This window comes from Hesperophylax consimilis, chromosome 5, assembly GCF_061612785.1.
Source record: "Hesperophylax consimilis isolate HC1 chromosome 5, BYU_Hcon_1.0, whole genome shotgun sequence".
NCBI lineage: Eukaryota > Metazoa > Arthropoda > Insecta > Trichoptera > Limnephilidae > Hesperophylax > Hesperophylax consimilis.
Genome location: NC_142840.1, coordinates 30,183,594 through 30,201,639, shown reverse-complemented (window position 1 = coordinate 30,201,639; position 18,046 = coordinate 30,183,594). Strand labels below are relative to the sequence as shown.

The 18,046-nt window shown below is 35.6% G+C and overlaps 1 protein-coding gene across 1 annotated transcript in view; it reads left to right on the top strand.

Moving 5' to 3' along the window:
• The window catches only part of LOC149423751 (N-acetylgalactosaminyltransferase 6-like), a 35,233-nt gene extending 21,301 nt beyond the window's left edge, over positions 1-13,932 (top strand). Inside the window, exon 11 of the mRNA XM_089631789.1 lies at positions 13,622-13,932. Coding sequence (XP_089487915.1) covers positions 13,622-13,723 — 102 coding nt within the window. The 3' untranslated portion in view covers positions 13,724-13,932. The remainder of the gene's footprint in view (positions 1-13,621) is intronic.
• The last annotated feature ends 4,114 nt before the right edge of the window (positions 13,933-18,046 follow it).

Below are 18,046 nucleotides of genomic sequence, written 5' to 3'. Positions count from 1 at the left end.
TTTGGGGTATTATGCCGTGTTGCGCTAACTCCTTCTTTAGCCAACGTTTCGGACAGCATTGCAGTGTCCATCATCAGGGCAGATGTCTTATTTGAGGTTGTGTTAAAATGTGAGCTTAAGTATGAGGTTGTGATACCGTGTTGCCAGCTCCAACCCTCTGAGCTAACATTAACGTATCATTTTTTTATTTAAAGTGGTTTTCTTCGTTTAGCTCTGGTGTATCCGTCAATTACCGGATACCAAGAACTATTAAGCTTAGCTCCATCGTCTCTATTAATGTTTACGGGATTTTTATGAATTTCAATGGCCTCCGTAATCAGCCGTGCTCTATAAGTTTTTGCTCTATAACCTCATACTTAAGCTCACATTTTAACACAACCTCAAATAAGACATCTGCCCTGATGATGGACACTGCAATGCTGTCCGAAACGTTGGCTAAAGAAGGAGTTAGCGCAACACGGCATAATACCCCAAAAACAAATAACAAAAATACTTTTGGCCGTGAAAATCTTAAATCATATTTGACGAACCTCTATGGGGAGGAAGTTCACACACTGGTACGACGATTGGAGAATCTGAGAAAGAAAAGAAACCATTTTTTGGGCAGCCTTGCTTTTCTCAAGAGGTGTAAAGAAGAATCGATTGTACCAGTACACATCCAAATAAAAAGACACATCACATCCCGGAAAGCAGATAGAGTATTCCAAAGAGCGGAGGCTGCACTATTAAGGGAGAGGATCCACAATGTGCGAGGCGAGCTGGATGGAGTATCTCGGGACCTTTTCGCTCTACATCTGCACCTAAGTGCAACCCTTACCGAAGAAGACTGGAGAAAAGTTGACAACATGACTTACCAACAAGCAGTAAGATCTAAGCAGTCAACAGATGCGAGACAGAAACAAAAGTTTGAAAGGCTCAACCGAGACAAAAAAGGTGATCGAAAACAACTCGATCAAAATAAAGTTGTCATCAACATTTCGACCCTTGCGTTGAGCCCAGACGCAACTTCTGTACTGGCAAAGGGGATGAATTTTGCAGTGGCCCCCAAAAAGATACCTGTGGAATCCATCGTATGTGGTGTAGAGACTGCACTACATACAATGATGAAAGTACACAAAATGTCAGAGGTGCAAGCAGAGGACATCCGGCAAGAGACTTGCCATATTTTGAAAAGGGCTGAAATACCCCGCCCCAATATCACGAAAGGAGAGTTTATGGCCCTAAAAGAATTACGCGCCAATGAGGAAATCTTGGTTCTGCCAGCCGATAAAGGAAATGCCACTGTCGTGATTAATACGGCAGACTACACAAAGAAGATGGAAGACCTCTTGTGCGATTCAGGCACCTATAAGAAGATTAAAAACAACCCCACCAACAAGATTGACATAAAGACAAGGGAACTAGTGAAAGCTTCTAGCATCAGGAAAGAGGATTGGTCTAAGCTTTTTGTAAAAGCCTCTAGAACTCCTGCCCTGTATGGTCTCCCAAAAATACATAAAAAGGAAATCCCAATGAGACCGATTGTCAGCGCTATTGGCGCTCCTACATACAAACTTTCCCAATACCTCTCAAGATTACTGCAGATGCAAACTGGTAAAACTGAATCGTGGATTAAGGATTCAACAGATCTGATAAGTAAGCTCAAGAAAGTCAAGACTGAGGAAGGAGATATTCTGGTCAGCTTTGACGTCGTGTCACTTTTCACAAATGTGCCTCTAGAAGACTCCATGACAATGCTCAGGGAGATATATGAGGAAGACATTTGCAAACTTTTTGAACACTGCCTCAAAACGGGATACTTTGCATTTCAGGGTGAACTATTTGAGCAATTGGAGGGAGTTGCGATGGGCAGTCCGTTATCGCCAGTACTAGCCAACTTTTTTATGGAGAAGTTTGAAGAAGTGGCACTCGACACAGCTTCGGCTGTCCCTAAAGTATGGTGGCGCTACGTCGACGATGTCTTCGCCATTTGGCCTCATGGAACGGAGAAACTAAACGAATTCCTGGACCATCTTAATTCTCTCCACAGCAAAATTAAATTCACAATGGAACTGGAAAACGAAGATAAAATCCTGCCCTTTCTAGATGTGGAGGTGATGCGGAAACACGATGGTAGCCTAGGGCATACTGTATATAGGAAACCAACCCATACGAATCGGTACTTACACGCTGATTCGCACCACCACCCAGCGCAGAAGAGAGGACTTATCCATACATTGGTGACCCGAGCGACCAGAATATGCGAAGAACATAAAATCGGAGCGGAACTTACGAAGCTGACCGATGCACTGGAGCGTAACGGCTACCCAGCAAGTCAGACAAGGCAAATCATAAGAGCCAAATCTGCACCAAACGAAGACAGAGTTGAGCAAGAGTCGAAAGGCTGTGCCTTCCTGCCTTATGTGCACAATGTGACAGACAAAATTGCCAAGCTTTTGAGAAAGGAAAATATCAAGACTGTCTTCGGAACAACAACAAAGATACAGGACTTACTGAGGTCTGCAAAGACTAAGTTTCCTCTGGAAACAGATGGAGTGTATAAACTCAGCTGTTCCGGATGTGACAAGGTCTATGTAGGCCAGACAGAGCGGACTATCTCCAAAAGAATTTCGGAACACTTCAGAGCTTGTAAACTCGGCCACCCTGACAAATCGGCAATTGCCGAGCATTTGATTGACACCGGGCATTACTTTGGATTTGTTCCTGAAATCCTGGGGAGACCGAAAACTTATAGAGCACGGCTGATTACGGAGGCCATTGAAATTCATAAAAATCCCGTAAACATTAATAGAGACGATGGAGCTAAGCTTAATAGTTCTTGGTATCCGGTAATTGACGGATACACCAGAGCTAAACGAAGAAAACCACTTTAAATAAAAAAATGATACGTTAATGTTAGCTCAGAGGGTTGGAGCTGGCAACACGGTATCACAACCTCATACTTAAGCTCACATTTTAACACAACCTCAAATAAGACATCTGCTCTGATGATGGACACTGCAATGCTGTCCGAAACGTTGGCTAAAGAAGGAGTTAGCGCAACACGGCATAATACCCCAAAAACAAATAACAATAACCTAACCTAGTTTTTGTTTCATCATTTTCCATGACTTTATATAACTTTTTAAAGATGTGAGGAATTACCATTGTGATGATTTATCCGGTCACCATTCATATAGATCAACAGACGCTGATTCTGAATATATGTTTTATTGTACAAAATTAAAAAATGATTAAAATCCTCATTCTAGCATCACATGCCTTGTGCATATAGTTTTATATTAGTGTGTGACGAACCGGTGGATGCAATCTGTAAATCGATAATAGTTTGGCTAGTCTATGGTTAGTAATGAGATAGATCATTGTAGAAACGTATCATATATTTCTACAGGGCCCTTGCACAAAATGGTGATTTTGCACAAAAAAAACGCCATACAAATCCTCCAAATATTATGATTATACACTTAAACGCTCTGTGATTGGTCAGCGGGTTCTGACAGCTGACGGCATCTAAACCGTTTCAATGGTCGGTCGGCCGCCCAAGTTGCGCTGCGTGTACTCTCGCACGGATCACTACCGCGGTTTACAGGCTGTATCTGGTAATACCCTCTTAAGAATGCGGACAATATTTTGCCAATTTGCTCTGCGTATACTTTCACACGGATCACTACTGAAGTTTACAAATTATTTAAAAATAATTCATGTTTTTTGGAAATCTTATAAAAAAGTATATAGCATACCGATCCGGGTGGGTTTGAACCGACAAAACCGGGATACGTATGACGTCACGCGTACCCCTTCAGCTTTAGATAGTTTTGGCGGGCTTTGTAAAATGCAAACTTCGAAAACTACGAAATCAAAATTTGTAAAAAAAAATGGTATTTAAGTTAGAAGATGAACGTGAACATTCCAAATAATAAAAAAAGAAACTTACTAAATTAAATTATTGGCGGGTACGTAAAGCTACAAGACAAGAGTTTTCGACAACATTAAAAAACATAATTTTGGGAATTAAATAACAGCTCTGTTTGAAAACTTTTGTAAGAGGGATCCCTACGGATGCAAGTTATTTATATTTAAAATTAATAAAACAGGACTTTACCATTAAAATATTTTATGTAGAACGGTTTGAAAATTTTATAAAACGCTTTTCAACTATAATATTGGCGGTTAGCACCAGATTTTATTTTCCGAGGAATCCTTCTAGAAACATTTTAGATTTTAGTAATAATTTCATCAGAAATAATTAAAATAAACCCAACGAAAATATCAATTTTCGAGGCTTGCTAGGGCAAAGTCGACCGTAGGTTCATCCATTATGCAAGGCCGCGCGCTGAATATTGTTTTTACGTGAGTTCACACTTATGTCGTTAAGATTCCCACTTTATTTTAGAGATTTGAAGGGACAGATTCTGTCCAATCAAAACCTCCTAGATCACAAGGCCGGGACACTGAATCAAATCAGCCTCCTAACTTGTATAGGAACCTCCAAAAAATGTATTTTTACTATTTTAAAAAAATTAATATACCTAATCATTTTAAGGTTTTTTTAATAAAAGTAATAAATTGAAAAAGAAAATATTACGAATTTTTTTGTAAAATTCCACACAAGGAGGCTGAATGAGTGTCCCGTCCTTGTGATCTATGAGGTTGTGGTCCAATACACAGAATCACGCATCGCATTTTTTTGTGCACGGCTGCTGTTTTTTAGAGTACTGCTGCCTCGTCAAAAATGTAACCTTGCCCAACCTACTACGTTGATATAATGAAATATAAATTAAAAATAAATTGAAAAAATCGATTTTGGGTCAATATTTTAAATTTACATTCGATAAATTTGCGTACGTAACGATAACAACTAACAACTAGTCGATATCACTCCACTGAATAGGTCGGAAGTTACGTAGCAACAGTATCGTCTTCTGGATTGTTGCGTGTGGTAATGCAGTTAGAAAAGTTATATAATATGAAACTTTTTTTATAGAAATAAACAGCTTCGATTACTTCTGTGAACGAGATAAATTGTTTTCGTCAATTTAAAAAGTGGGGTGGTTTTAAATGTAGTTATCTTTTAAGAGGCACGTAATAATATATTGTTTACGGAGAATGATAATGTAATCTTGGAGAAAAAATTCTTAGAAAAACATTGTAGTCTCGTGTAGAATTATTTTTTAATAGAAATCAGTTCAAGAAAATAATTATGGTTTTGGAGAATTCATTTAGTCCTTCATCATGAATTGAAATTTAAAATAAACTTTTAGTCATGATGTTTTCCTTGAAGAAGAATAATAATAATTAGTCTTCAGGAATAGAAAATGGTTTTAAAAGAAGGTATATTAATAATTTGTAAGTTAAATTTGAACCCATCAAAATAACAGCGCAGCCGGATGATTGGCCGCCTGTGTGCGTCACACACATCGCGCGTATTACTATGAATGTAATGCCCCTGGGGATATTGCCATAACCGCCTAGATCATAAGGCCGGGACACTCGTTCAAAGCAGCCCTCTAACTTGTATGGGTTTTTACAAAAATATTCGTTTTAATTTTTTTGAAAAATTTATTATTATTTATTAAAACATTTTAAAATTTTTTAATCAATTTAAAAAAAAAACATTATTTGGAGGTTCTCATAAAAGTTAGGAGGCTGATTTGTTTCAGTGTCCCGGCCTTGTGATCTAGGAGGTTTTGATATTGCTCGCATCTATTTGTATCTTCAGATAATTAGTTATTTGTAAGGTTTCTGGCTAAATGAATAAATTATTGCAGGGAAGCCAATTACAGCGGCGGGTTAGAACTTTCTCACGGGGTTGGGATAGAAGGCGATTTAAAAAACGTTTTGCGATATTCTAAATGATTTTGAAAATAGGTAATTCAACACTCATATGTATTAAAAGAAATTTTGTAGGAAAAGACTTCTAGTAGGTATCTAGATATTTACATTTGCTAATTGCAGTGCCGGCTCTGAGGCAAACGGCGCATGGCGCGAGTAAATTTTTACGCCCCTTCTTAAAACCAGTAGACGCCATTAGATTGCGATGTAGTAGGAAGTAGGTAGGTGATCACTGTAATCAATTATATTTGAATGATTCGTATTTTTGTGTACTTCGTAGAAAGATAATCTCAAGGGCGATGTGTTAGGACTAGGGAATGCAATCCCGCAAGAAAATGTCAATCCAGGTATTTGCGGGACTGAACAATCTTAGTCCCGCTGGATCCAGGTATTTGCGGGATCCAGCAGAGTGGACTTAGATATCTAATCAATCGTATAATAAAGACCTAACACCTCGATCTACCAACCATTTTTTTTGAGTTTTAAATTTATACCTATAATAAAACAAGTTCTTTGGGACATTTTAAATGATTTATTAAAAGGTATACTTTTAGTTAGACATAGGTAAAATTTAAGTCATAAATTGGCAAAGAATAAGATAAGACATAAATCTACATAACATACCCGCCTCGGAACAGACTTTGTCTAGTGAGGTGGGTAAAAGAAATCTATGTACACAAATGAAAATAAAATAAACGCCCGGATTGCCGGCACTGAAACTGAAATTGAACTGAAATTTAAATAATAACGTTCACACGATAAACAATATTCTTGTACAATGAGCATCATAAGTTTAATTAAACATTATTTTGGAAATTTCGTTAAAAAGTTAAAGTATTAATTGTGTCATCTGATAAACGGCTTCTGATATTGGACACAAGGTAGCCAGCGGCTGAAAAAGCTCGATCAGCTTCCACGCTGGTTGGCACAATAATCATTAGCGCATTGTAAGTGAATTGAAGGTATGTGCCTTTTAATCCACCGGACTCGAAGTAATTCAGAGTAAGTGAGGGTAAATCTGTAGTTGCTCTCTTTCAGCTTTAAAAGATCTTGAATAACCATCATTTTTAGTGTCTTGCCGTAATTCATAACCCCATTAATTTGATAGAATTAGACGATGTTGGTAAGTTAAAACCCCCGGCTTTAAAAAGATCTCGCAAATCCGACGAGGTACAGAAAACTCGGAATGGTAAACCATCTTTAGACACCATTCGTGATACCCTCTTTTCGACGGTATTGTTTTCGCTTGAAAAATGGTCAGTGATTTTATTTGTTGATGGTTGGGGTTCAAAATGAGCCGATGTGGAAGAATTGGACGTCGATGCAGTTGTAGAAGCTTCTCTGTAATCCCACCAGTCCAGCGGGATCCCGAAAAAATTTCAACCGAGATTAGTCCCGCAAAATGTCTGCGGGATCTCGGTATTTCGGGATCCCGGTATACCGGGATTGCATTCCCTAGTTAGGACTGTTGGATGTTAGGTATTATCAGCGCCTTGGTAATTCGGCGTCCGGAGCGAACTGTTCCAATTGCGTCCGCATTGGGCCGGCCCTGGTAAAACGGGTTGTGCAAAGTCGCTAATAGTTATGACAAAATGAAAATACCTCGATTGAACTTATCGACAACAACTCCCTGCGCAAAAAATATGGTCCAAGAACCTTGTTCCTGTGCATTGTAATGAGTAGGTATGAAAAAGTGTTGCCTGATTTATTATTACTAAATACTTTTATATAATATAATTGACAGCCCTGTGACACTTATCATCACGCAACCAAAAAGTAAAGAAATTTTTAAAAAGTACTACTGTCTACTGTTATAAGATTCTTGTGTAGGTATTAACCCATTAGATTATCGTGACTTATTTTTGGGATATTATGCCGTGTTGCAGTGTTAATTCTTTAGCCAACGTTTTGGACAGCGCCAGCATTCCAAAGAAGGAGGCAACAGGCTTAAGAAGCCTTTTTTATTCAAACTTAAATTTGGATTTGAGGCTAAAATACCCAATCCAAACTGAATAATTATTTCCATAATTAAAAGCTGTAGCATATTAGTGCCGATATGTGCTATTTTTTATATATTTGTTTTCTAAATTATGAATTTTTAACAAATAATTATTATTAACTCACAAAAATGCCGAAGTTTTCTCTAAAATCATTAAAAATCGAATCCTTTAATGGCCAATTTTTTAAATTTATGTTTGCATGAAAAAGATCGCGCTGCCGTTCCTCTTAATACCCCAAAAATAAATCATGATATTACCTTTAACCGTTAAAAAACTCAAATCATATCTCAAAAAATAATCAAGTAGGAATATAAAATTACAAGGTAAAATTAAAATCGCTGATTTTTTTCGAGATGCAAATTGAAATACAATGTTTGAACCTTTTTTAAGGTATGGACGCACGTCACTGACATAACGAGATCATTAATTTCCGCTTCTATTTTGTTGTCTACTACCCAAAAAGAAATATTTTTTGAAGACCTACAGAGGTTCATCTGTTAAAATAAACAGTATAAAAGCATGTGGTCCATCCAGGGAAAGCCAGAAGCATTTGTCCATCTGCTGGGATAAGATATAACAACCATTTGCTGGGATAAGATATAAGATGGTTCAAGTACTATCTCTGGCCTGTCTCCTGGTGCTGGTGATGTCTTTACCGGCGAGGTTCTCCCAGGGACACATGACGGAGATAATGGTTGACGAGGATGGACCAGGAGGCGGAAGGAGTAACTCAATCGAGGCCAACCCGGCTGAGGACTCCGTTGCCTCGATCCCTTGCCACGTGGAGTTTCAGGTGCCCCATCATTATTTTTAACGATTCCATGACTGAAGAAAAAGTGAGAGAAGAATTAAAAAAAAAATTATAAATTAAAAAAAAATCTTTTCAAATCTAAACTAAACTAACCAAACCTAACCAAGTCTATTATTTCATAGTGTTCTGTTTTAGCCATTCAATTACATCACGGGATGTAATTATAATTGCATAGTTCCAATTAAAAAAAATGGTCGGCAAAAGTAATCCATGTGGGCAATACAGACAAATAATTTTCTACTAAAATTGTAATCGCTTGTCTGGAATTGAAATGATTCTTTTTAATAATAATTTTTTAATCGGTTTCAATTTTGAAAACATCATGCTCGTACGGATGGACGAACGTACTCACAAAGAAAATTATGGAAAAAATCAGGGGATATTATAATTAATCGCAGGATTGAAAATATTACAGGTTAGTTGAAACGCGCAGACCCTTGAAACATCACAAATTATAATTTTACTTTTAATCCTACGAAATTCAAACAAAAAAATACACATTTCAATTACAGAATTAAAATAATTTTCTGATTGAAAAATGTTATATTTTCCGACAATTCTGGACACATCAGTTCATCATTGAACCAGTCTTAATTAATTGAAATTGGAATCAAATAATAACGCGCTTGATAGAATAATTTCAAGTCAGAAGTTGATTAAACAGTCATTACCAGTTTGTTGTTCAAATTTTGCTCTCTCGGAAACCAAGAACAATAGAGTTGTTTACTAAATCAACGCTGCAATAAAAACATAATTGAAAAATGCGTTCTCCGTGGTATTGATGAATTTTAAATGTAACAAAAACTTGTTATAATTTTGGATTCTATATTTCGTAACCATAAATTCGTGTTGATATTGTATTAATGTGTAATGTAGAGTATTGATAATTTATTAAGAATCTCTTCAAATTATTCGTAAACGGGTTAAAAACGGGATTGCAGGCCCCTGACGAATGAATTGAAAGGTTTCCTGACAAACTTTTAGTAAAATACGAATTTATTATCATGATGTCGGAACACGTGTTCATAAAAATCCTAATTTATTCACATTTCGACATTATATCGAGGAGAATGCAGGTGCATAAACACGTGTTCCGATATATTAAGCATTATCTATTTTATTTATCTATTCTTAGTTTATCGCGAAACGGTCTGCAATCGCGTTGTTAACCGGATAAGCAATAGTAGGAGAAGAAATAAGTAAAAGAACTATCTTAAAGTTTCAGAAATAATTGTTAAAGATGAAACTATTTTAAAAATTAAATTAATATTTTGCTGAACTTTTAATTAGAAATATGTCATAGATTCTTTAGATTTCTTAAACTGATATATTTATTGAACCCCCGAAACCCTCTCTTTTTAAAATAATTATTTAAATCGCTATTAATACCGAACACAAAACGAAAAATAATGCTAAATAGATTATTTTGATTGATGAGTGTAGTAATGAAATTGATTAGTATATAACAACCTAAAAATTCATAGTGCTGGAGCGTTTATTCATTCACGGAAAAGCCAATTAATTTAAATATCAATCCATATCACTCCTTCCATATCCTAAATACTAACGTGAGTAATGTTGCGTTGAAAACTAATTTCAGGAAAATGTCAAAAGCGGATCCAAAAGCATTTTTGGGAAACATCGGGTGATATTCACAGGAAAAGTAATGTCGTTTAAAGTCGTTAATCATCAAATGGGATTACACGATATGTATCATATTTTAAAGTCAAAGGTTACAGGATGAGCGATATAGGGAAAATATCCTACATTATCGATATCTAATTCTTATTAATTATTTTTAATCTACAAAGCTGTATTATTATTTATCGACAAACTTTGATTATTATTTATAGACAAAGTTTAATTATTATTTATCGACGAAGTTTAATTCGCATGCATTATTTATTATAGGTAACATTTGTTTTGTATTAGTACTTAATTATTTTGTTAAAATACTCTTAATACTCTTTCGCAAGGCCCTGTCGTTATTTATAGTATTTTATTCGTCGTCATTTGTTGTATTTGCTAAAAATAATAAGTCGTTTCATTATATCCTCTCAGCAAGGGCTTCAAAGTCGATCACGTACAAAAGCAAAAGGGTTTAAATGCAATATCAACATTCAAACGAGCTTCTAACCGACGTTCTGTTGAATGAAGTTGCGGTGTTTTTTTGACTTAAAAGATGTGTCGAAAAAAGTGTACTTTCCGAAATTACCGCGGAGAATCTCTCGATGGCCGGAGTATTTGCAGTGTCGTAGTGTAAACGGAGAGCTATTCGTGTAGATAAGTGATGTTCAACCTTTTTTAGACGGAGGGCCAATTTATCCATTTCGATTTGTTGGCTGGCCGTAGGGGATAGGATACCTACAGCTTGGCTTGATTGTTAAATTTGCAGTCGGTGTGTCGCAAACCTGTTTGTGTTTTCTAAAATGTTGATTTTAAATAAAAAAAATATAGAACGTAAAAAAACCTCCGTAGGCGAATATTTTATATCTCCAAGGCCAATAAATGCTGTTGATTTTAATAATTTGAAATATTAAAGATTAAAGAAATATATAAGAAATACCTACTCTCAATTATGGGAAACTGTTGATTTTTATCGTTCGGAAAGTTAAACAAAATTCGGTCAAGAAAACTTTCGATATTTTACAACGGAAACCCTTAACATGCATCGAATATAAATCTCAACAAAAAAGCGCTGCGCAGCGAAGGTGATTTTTTTTCTACAACGAAACTGGAAAAAAATATAGGAATATGTAAGAAAAAACTTATTATTTTAATCGGCTGATTCAAAACTTTGCAAAGAGACTTCCGCTAAACCCGTTTGCAAAACAACAGAACCATTGAATATTCTTTACCTCAATTTTTTGTAATTTTATTTAGCCAAGTGAAAAGTTTAGAAAAGTACGAAAAGGCTCACGGGCTCAGGGTCTGCTTACGGCCCGGGGGCCTCGGGTTGCTCGGCACTGGTATAAATGGAAGCTAGTAAATATTGACAGTGATGTGTATTCATCAACGTTGCTAGGAGCGGCGATTGAAAAACCGGATACGTGGAAATGAAACGTTATAAAAAAACACAAATTATGTTTGATAACAGTGCAAAAACTTTTGATTTCTGAAACTCATCAAAAAACTACACTGCGGAATTAGCCCGTGGACCATACACACAATATTAGCGTAGCCGACATATAGTATACTCTCGTCTAGAGTAGAATGAGAGATTCTAGGGCAATCAATATATACACGGTGTTCAGATAAAATAGTTTAAGAAAAACAACAAAATTAAAATCGAAATGCTCGGACCGAAAAAAAAGAAGTTTTTTTGGGTTCTCTAAATGATTTAGATTCATATATATTTTTTGCATGTATATGTACGGTACGTATATTTTTTTTATCAATTTCATGGATTTTTATTTTATCTGTTTTTATGGATGAACAATTTTAAAAATAAAGATTTAAAACTTAACGGCCCAATACGAAGCGGTAAGTGACGGGTATGTTTGTGTACCTAATATTTTTTTTTTATTTCATATACATTTTACATTTAATTTTAATTTTACATGTGGAAACCAATATTTTATTTCCAAAACAAAAAAATATATAAAAACCACGATAATTTTTTTTTTTACCTGAATGATAAAAATAAATATTTTAAAGAAAATAGAAATAACAAATATTTAAATAATATTAAGTTAAATACATGCAAAAGCATACCTTTTACAAGACTTCTCTTTCGTTAGTAGTCAAAATCACAGAACTCATTGCTGTATAGAGCAGCGAAAGCTTTCAAGGAAAATGTATTAAAATTTTGATAAGAACTGATCAAATATGTGTAGTGTATTTTTTAATTCATGTAATCATTAAAAAAAGCTGGCCACATTTAAAATATATAACTTTGAACTCGAATATTAAAAAGGGATAAAGTATTATTTGACATCAGAGCTCGTAGGAGCGATGAACCAGAACAAGGAATTCAAGTAAAAATATTTTTTATGTAACTTCGCTTTACGATTCTTTTTTTAAATGTCGATTTCATACATAAAATAATTTTCAAAGTTTGCATTTTTCAAAGCCCGCCGAAACGATCGAAATCTGAGTGCCTTGGTTTTGTCGGTTGACAGTAAGGTCAATCCCACTCAGGTGAAATGAAATCAACAAATTCCAATATAACAACATAACACGTTTATTAGTAGGGCTCAACATCTTACATTATATTGTTTACACTTTATACAAGATAACTATAATGCATTGTTCACCATGAAATAGGAAGTGACACATAGTATGGTGATACATGTATCAATGTCTTGTAAATGTCAATTAAATACCATATATTTCATAAATATATAAATAAGTATTTAACAAGATTTTGAAACAGAAAGAATTGTTTTGAAATGAATTGTATACCAATGTGGTAACCCGTAAGCGAGTCTACGCAACGAAACTGCTCAAAATTGTACGCATTATGATGTGTGGTAGCTGTGTAAGTTCTGTCAGAACTCGCCAACCAATCATATGGCGTTTGTGTCGTTTTAATCGTTTTTAAATGACGATTTATTAATTCTGCTTCTATAAAATAAAACTTATATTTCAAAATCAGCATTTGATGTACATGAAAATATGTATTTAACTCATAGTATTTTTAACTCAAATTATTGTCATTGAACGAATACGTGGGTCTAGTTTTAAGGATCACGCATCCGTGGTTTATGTACCTACATTAGTTCATTGATTCTTACTGTGAGTTCGGACTTCATCGGAAACCACGCCACTAGCTAGAACAGTAAGAATCATTAGTTCATTGATTATTTCCGATAACGTCAGAACTCATCCGGAGCGTTTCGATACTTCCGAACATTTTTTCTTTTTGAATATTCAAAGTAATTTTTTTTCGCTTCAATTCTATGCTCGTCTGAAAATATGATGCACGGTATTAAAATAAATTATCTATGTATTGCTAAAGCTTTTTTCAACTTTGCAGGTGATGAAACGGGTGGTTGGCCGCTGTATGAAGCTGGGGAGGAATTCCAGGGGTTGTGTGGCTGGCACCTACCTACACCCCTTCCACCCAGAGTGCCTTTGAAGAATCTTTAACTGACCTCACTTTATCACCACTCATTTAATAAAACACCCGATTTTTGTTGAATTTTTTATTTAAAAATATATTAACAATCTATCAGACAACGAATATATTATGGACATTAATTTAAAGCTTGTTTAATTTCGGTTGGGGTTTTAATTGGCTGAAATTACTCGTTCGAAACATGTTAATAGATAATGGGTGAATGATTATTTTTATTATTTAAACCGTGGCTGTGTAAATAATACTTTATTCAAAACGTTTTCTCATTTTCCTTATGATTGATTTTCTCATTGATTTATTGAATAAATGATAAGTTCGTAGACGTAGAAGAGAGGCTGGATATTATTTGTATAAGATGATCATTTTCCATTTTCCTTCTTACCTATTGAATATTCAATATTCGTAGATGATTTAACATATTTTTTAAACTCAAGTCATTTCTTATTTCATCATGTTTTTTTTCTTGTGTAAATGGTGATTTAATAAGTTTGCTGTAATTTTTTCATGCTCATTTTTTTATTCGTCGAGGGTGATGTATTGTACATAACTTTGATTCTTTGAACCAAATTTTCGGAAATGATTTCACATTTTTGATTGACCTTAGCAACGAATACGGTTTTATGAAAACACTATGTTATCAATATATTTAGAAATGGTCTGTATCTTTAAGAGATGTTTATTTTTCGTGAATGATGAAAATATTTTTAAGACAATAAAAAATAATTTGTGGATGTTGGTTTTATCGTAGGTTGAGAATTTTAAATGATTTCCATTAAGAAGTTTGTTGAGGTTTTAAACAAAAGGTTTTTTTTCTAAAACTTAGAAGAGAATTGATATCGTAAAGTCTCATAAAATTCTTTTCACTACTGGAATGGTGGAAATAACGTATTACGTAGGTACTTGCAAATATCATCGGAAAATATATGGGTGGAATTCCAATTGACGTTCCAAGAGGAAAACAGTATTTTTTGATTTTCGTCGTTCCATATATTTTCCTGTATTTCAAACAACAGATTTCTCTGGGTTTTGCGATAAATCGTGGTATAATTCCAAACACTTCAAATAACCCGTAAAAAATGGTTCTGCGCAACGAAATATTAACATTCTTCTGTAAACAGCGTTGAGCGAATTCGGTAGCAGAAAAATAGGGTTTGCACTCAAAAAGCTCAATTTCAGTTCAAAATGAGAGTTAATAAACTCTGTGGATAGTTATGGGTAGAAAAAATGAAAGATGTTGATGTAGGTTGTACGCATCACGTCGGGATACATGTCGGCTAGGTCACATCACGTTGGGATGTGGATATGTGGTCAGAGATGTTGTGGGCAGCTGGTGGTTAACATCACTTATATACCTGGTCATCCAGTGAGATGCTCCTACAGGCCAGTGCTCAACACTCGACTCGATGGTGAGGAGGAACAAAGGCGACTTCCACGGGCTGATGCTCGATACCATGGATGATGGAGATGAACTATGGTGAATTCCGGAAAGTGATCGCAGGAATGAGTTGGTAGCTAGACGCCATGCAGGATGGTGCCAGAGGAGGTAGACGCGCGTGTCTCCGATAGCGTCCACGAGTAGCGGCAAGTTGTTCACTTGATTGTATTTGAGTTCTGGACTAGACTGAGACTGTGTTTGATGAGGAGTAGACTAAATGTGTGGCACGGAACACGGCATTAATGTATGCGCGGCGCTTTGTAGAGTCCGGAAAGGATAAAAATTGAACCAAAGTCTTGCATTTAAGCCCGTGAGAATGTGATTTTTTCCTAAAATGCCCCATTAGAGAGATTTAATTATTGATTTACCATCAGACCACACATTCTGGTATGTATCCAAGATTTAGTCCGTTCGGATACATAGATCCTGAGAAAACGGCTTTTAAAGTTCGAACCCAAGTCTTGCATTTGTGCCCGCAAGAATGCGATTTTTCCCGAAATGCCCTTTGACAGAGATTTTATGATTGATTCCACTTCAGACCATATATTATAGTATGTATCCGAGATTTCAGTCCGTTAAAATAAATAGATCCTGGGAAAACGGCTTTAAAAGTTCAAACTCAAGTCTGCATTTGTGCCCGTGAGAATTTGAATTTTTCCCGAAATGCCCTTTTACATTGATTTAATGATTGATTCTACTTAAGACCATTTATTATAGTGTGTATCCAAGATTTCAGTCCGTTTGGATACAAAGGATAAAAAATTAAATAAATTTGGATAAAAAGTCATCATTCCTGTGGGCACTAATTTCAGACTCGGGTTCGAACATGTGATGAATTGAACAATCACTTAAATAAACGAAACGAATGTACCCCAAATTTTTTTTTGATTAGACTAACGACATAAGATTTATTGACAGGCGGGCCTTGAAATAAACACGTTCCCACGGGAAGGGAGAAAAGAAGAGATCGCAGGAGGGACAGTCGGGATTTGAAGTTGGAGATGGAGACAGCTCGGAGAAATCGATTAAAAATCAGTGGCGATGTGTGGAATTACAGTTAGTTAGTGAATTCAGATGGTTTTAGAAAGTATTGTTAAATATTGAATTAAAGTAAAATATTATTTTACCGGTGTTTGTGTGAAGTGAAAGTGGTTGGACTCAGTGAGGATAGAGATTATAATAATTGGATAATCTGTAGAGCGCCGTTTTGTGAAAAATCACCTCAAGGGCGCTAAGAGTTGTGCGGTCGCGATTATAATATAAAATGTGTTAAATTAAACGTGATTTCGTAAATAGTTCAAACTAAATTACTTGTTTAAAAAAAAATAGAAATAAAAATAATAATAATAATAATAATTGCGTTTTAAAAATAAAGTGAACGTATTTAGCAGCAGGAAGTGTTTATCATATCGGTTGATCGAGCTAGGGAGGAATAAAATAATTGGCGAGATGGCATTCTATCCTCGGAGACCGTAAACCAGAGAATCAAACAAATCATAAAACTCGGGTTCGAACCCTGACAGAGATTAGGAAGGTATAATTTTGTTTACAGGATTATTTAATTACTCTTTTATAGGTGTAGGGAGGAGACCAAAAATTAAACTGATTTAGCCATGTAGTGTGTAACCAGGTAAGTTTCACACTAGGATTTGGAGGTCACTAACAGGGTGAGTTTTTTAATATTATTTATTAAATTTCAGAAAACCCTTAAAAAGACGGATACAACCGAAGAACAGCAACGAAGTTTACAACCCCTGCCGCCCAAATAATGTTTCAAAAGGGAATGTGTCAATCAGATTATCTATCAGCTGTGAGCGGGAGACGGGCCAACGACCTTTTCATATGTAGGCCGATAATATTTGTTTTAGGGGAACGCTTTGGACCGAGGGTCATATTGAGAATTTACCTACTGCCGATCTGTTATTCTTTTAAAAACTTAACGAATCAAATCGTGGCGTTGTCCCTGCGATAGGTATTGAATAGCCGACGAAAACATTAAATAGGTACTTATTACAAATAAAAAAAAAACACACCTATCTACAAATTACCTACCAAAACACTGGCGCACCATTTATAACGGCGATCACCACCAGCCGGGACAAGACGCAGGTACAGTCAGTCGAAGGGGAAGTTTTGCTAGCGTATGACCGCCCGAATAGAAAGCGATTAGATGCAACCAGACAGAACAAAAATGAATACTTTTCTTCTGTTATTTGACTTTCTAATTTGATACTTTTCATCAATTGTTTGACTTTCTAATTTACAAATTGGGATGCACAAAAACAAATCTAGAGTCAAAAGAGGGAGATGGTAATCTCCGAAATAAAACTACCAACCGAACAACTTTTCTCAACAGGTCCCTTTCGAGAGGTAGGCAGCCTCATAAAATTAAATGCCAAAATCAAACCAATTATCCGTTTATACCTACCTGAGAGGATAGGTATTCAAAAGAAGTTACCCATACCTAATACACGAGGATGCTAGTAACCTCATAAAATAATTACTGGAACCGAATACTAAAATACAGACAGTCCTCATCCTAAATTTGGCATTTCGAGTAAACCTTACATATATCTCACATGATAATTGGCTGAATGGATAAGCACACAACCTATCGATAGAAGCAGATTAAATGTCGACAAGATCGCCGTGTGTTATCTATGTTATTAACCTAGAAAGGGATGTAAGTTCCCGACGACGAGGAATTTACAGCGTTTTCTGGAGGTGGCATGTAACTTAGGACCTTACGTGTCACATTTTCGCGACTAGATTCGTAACAAGGGATGTCATGGTTTTCCCTTTCTACACTCAGTAAAGTAGATTTTCCTGGAGGTGCAATGAGGTTGGGGCATTTCTGAAATTGGTGACGAGACCTGGTTTTCTTTATT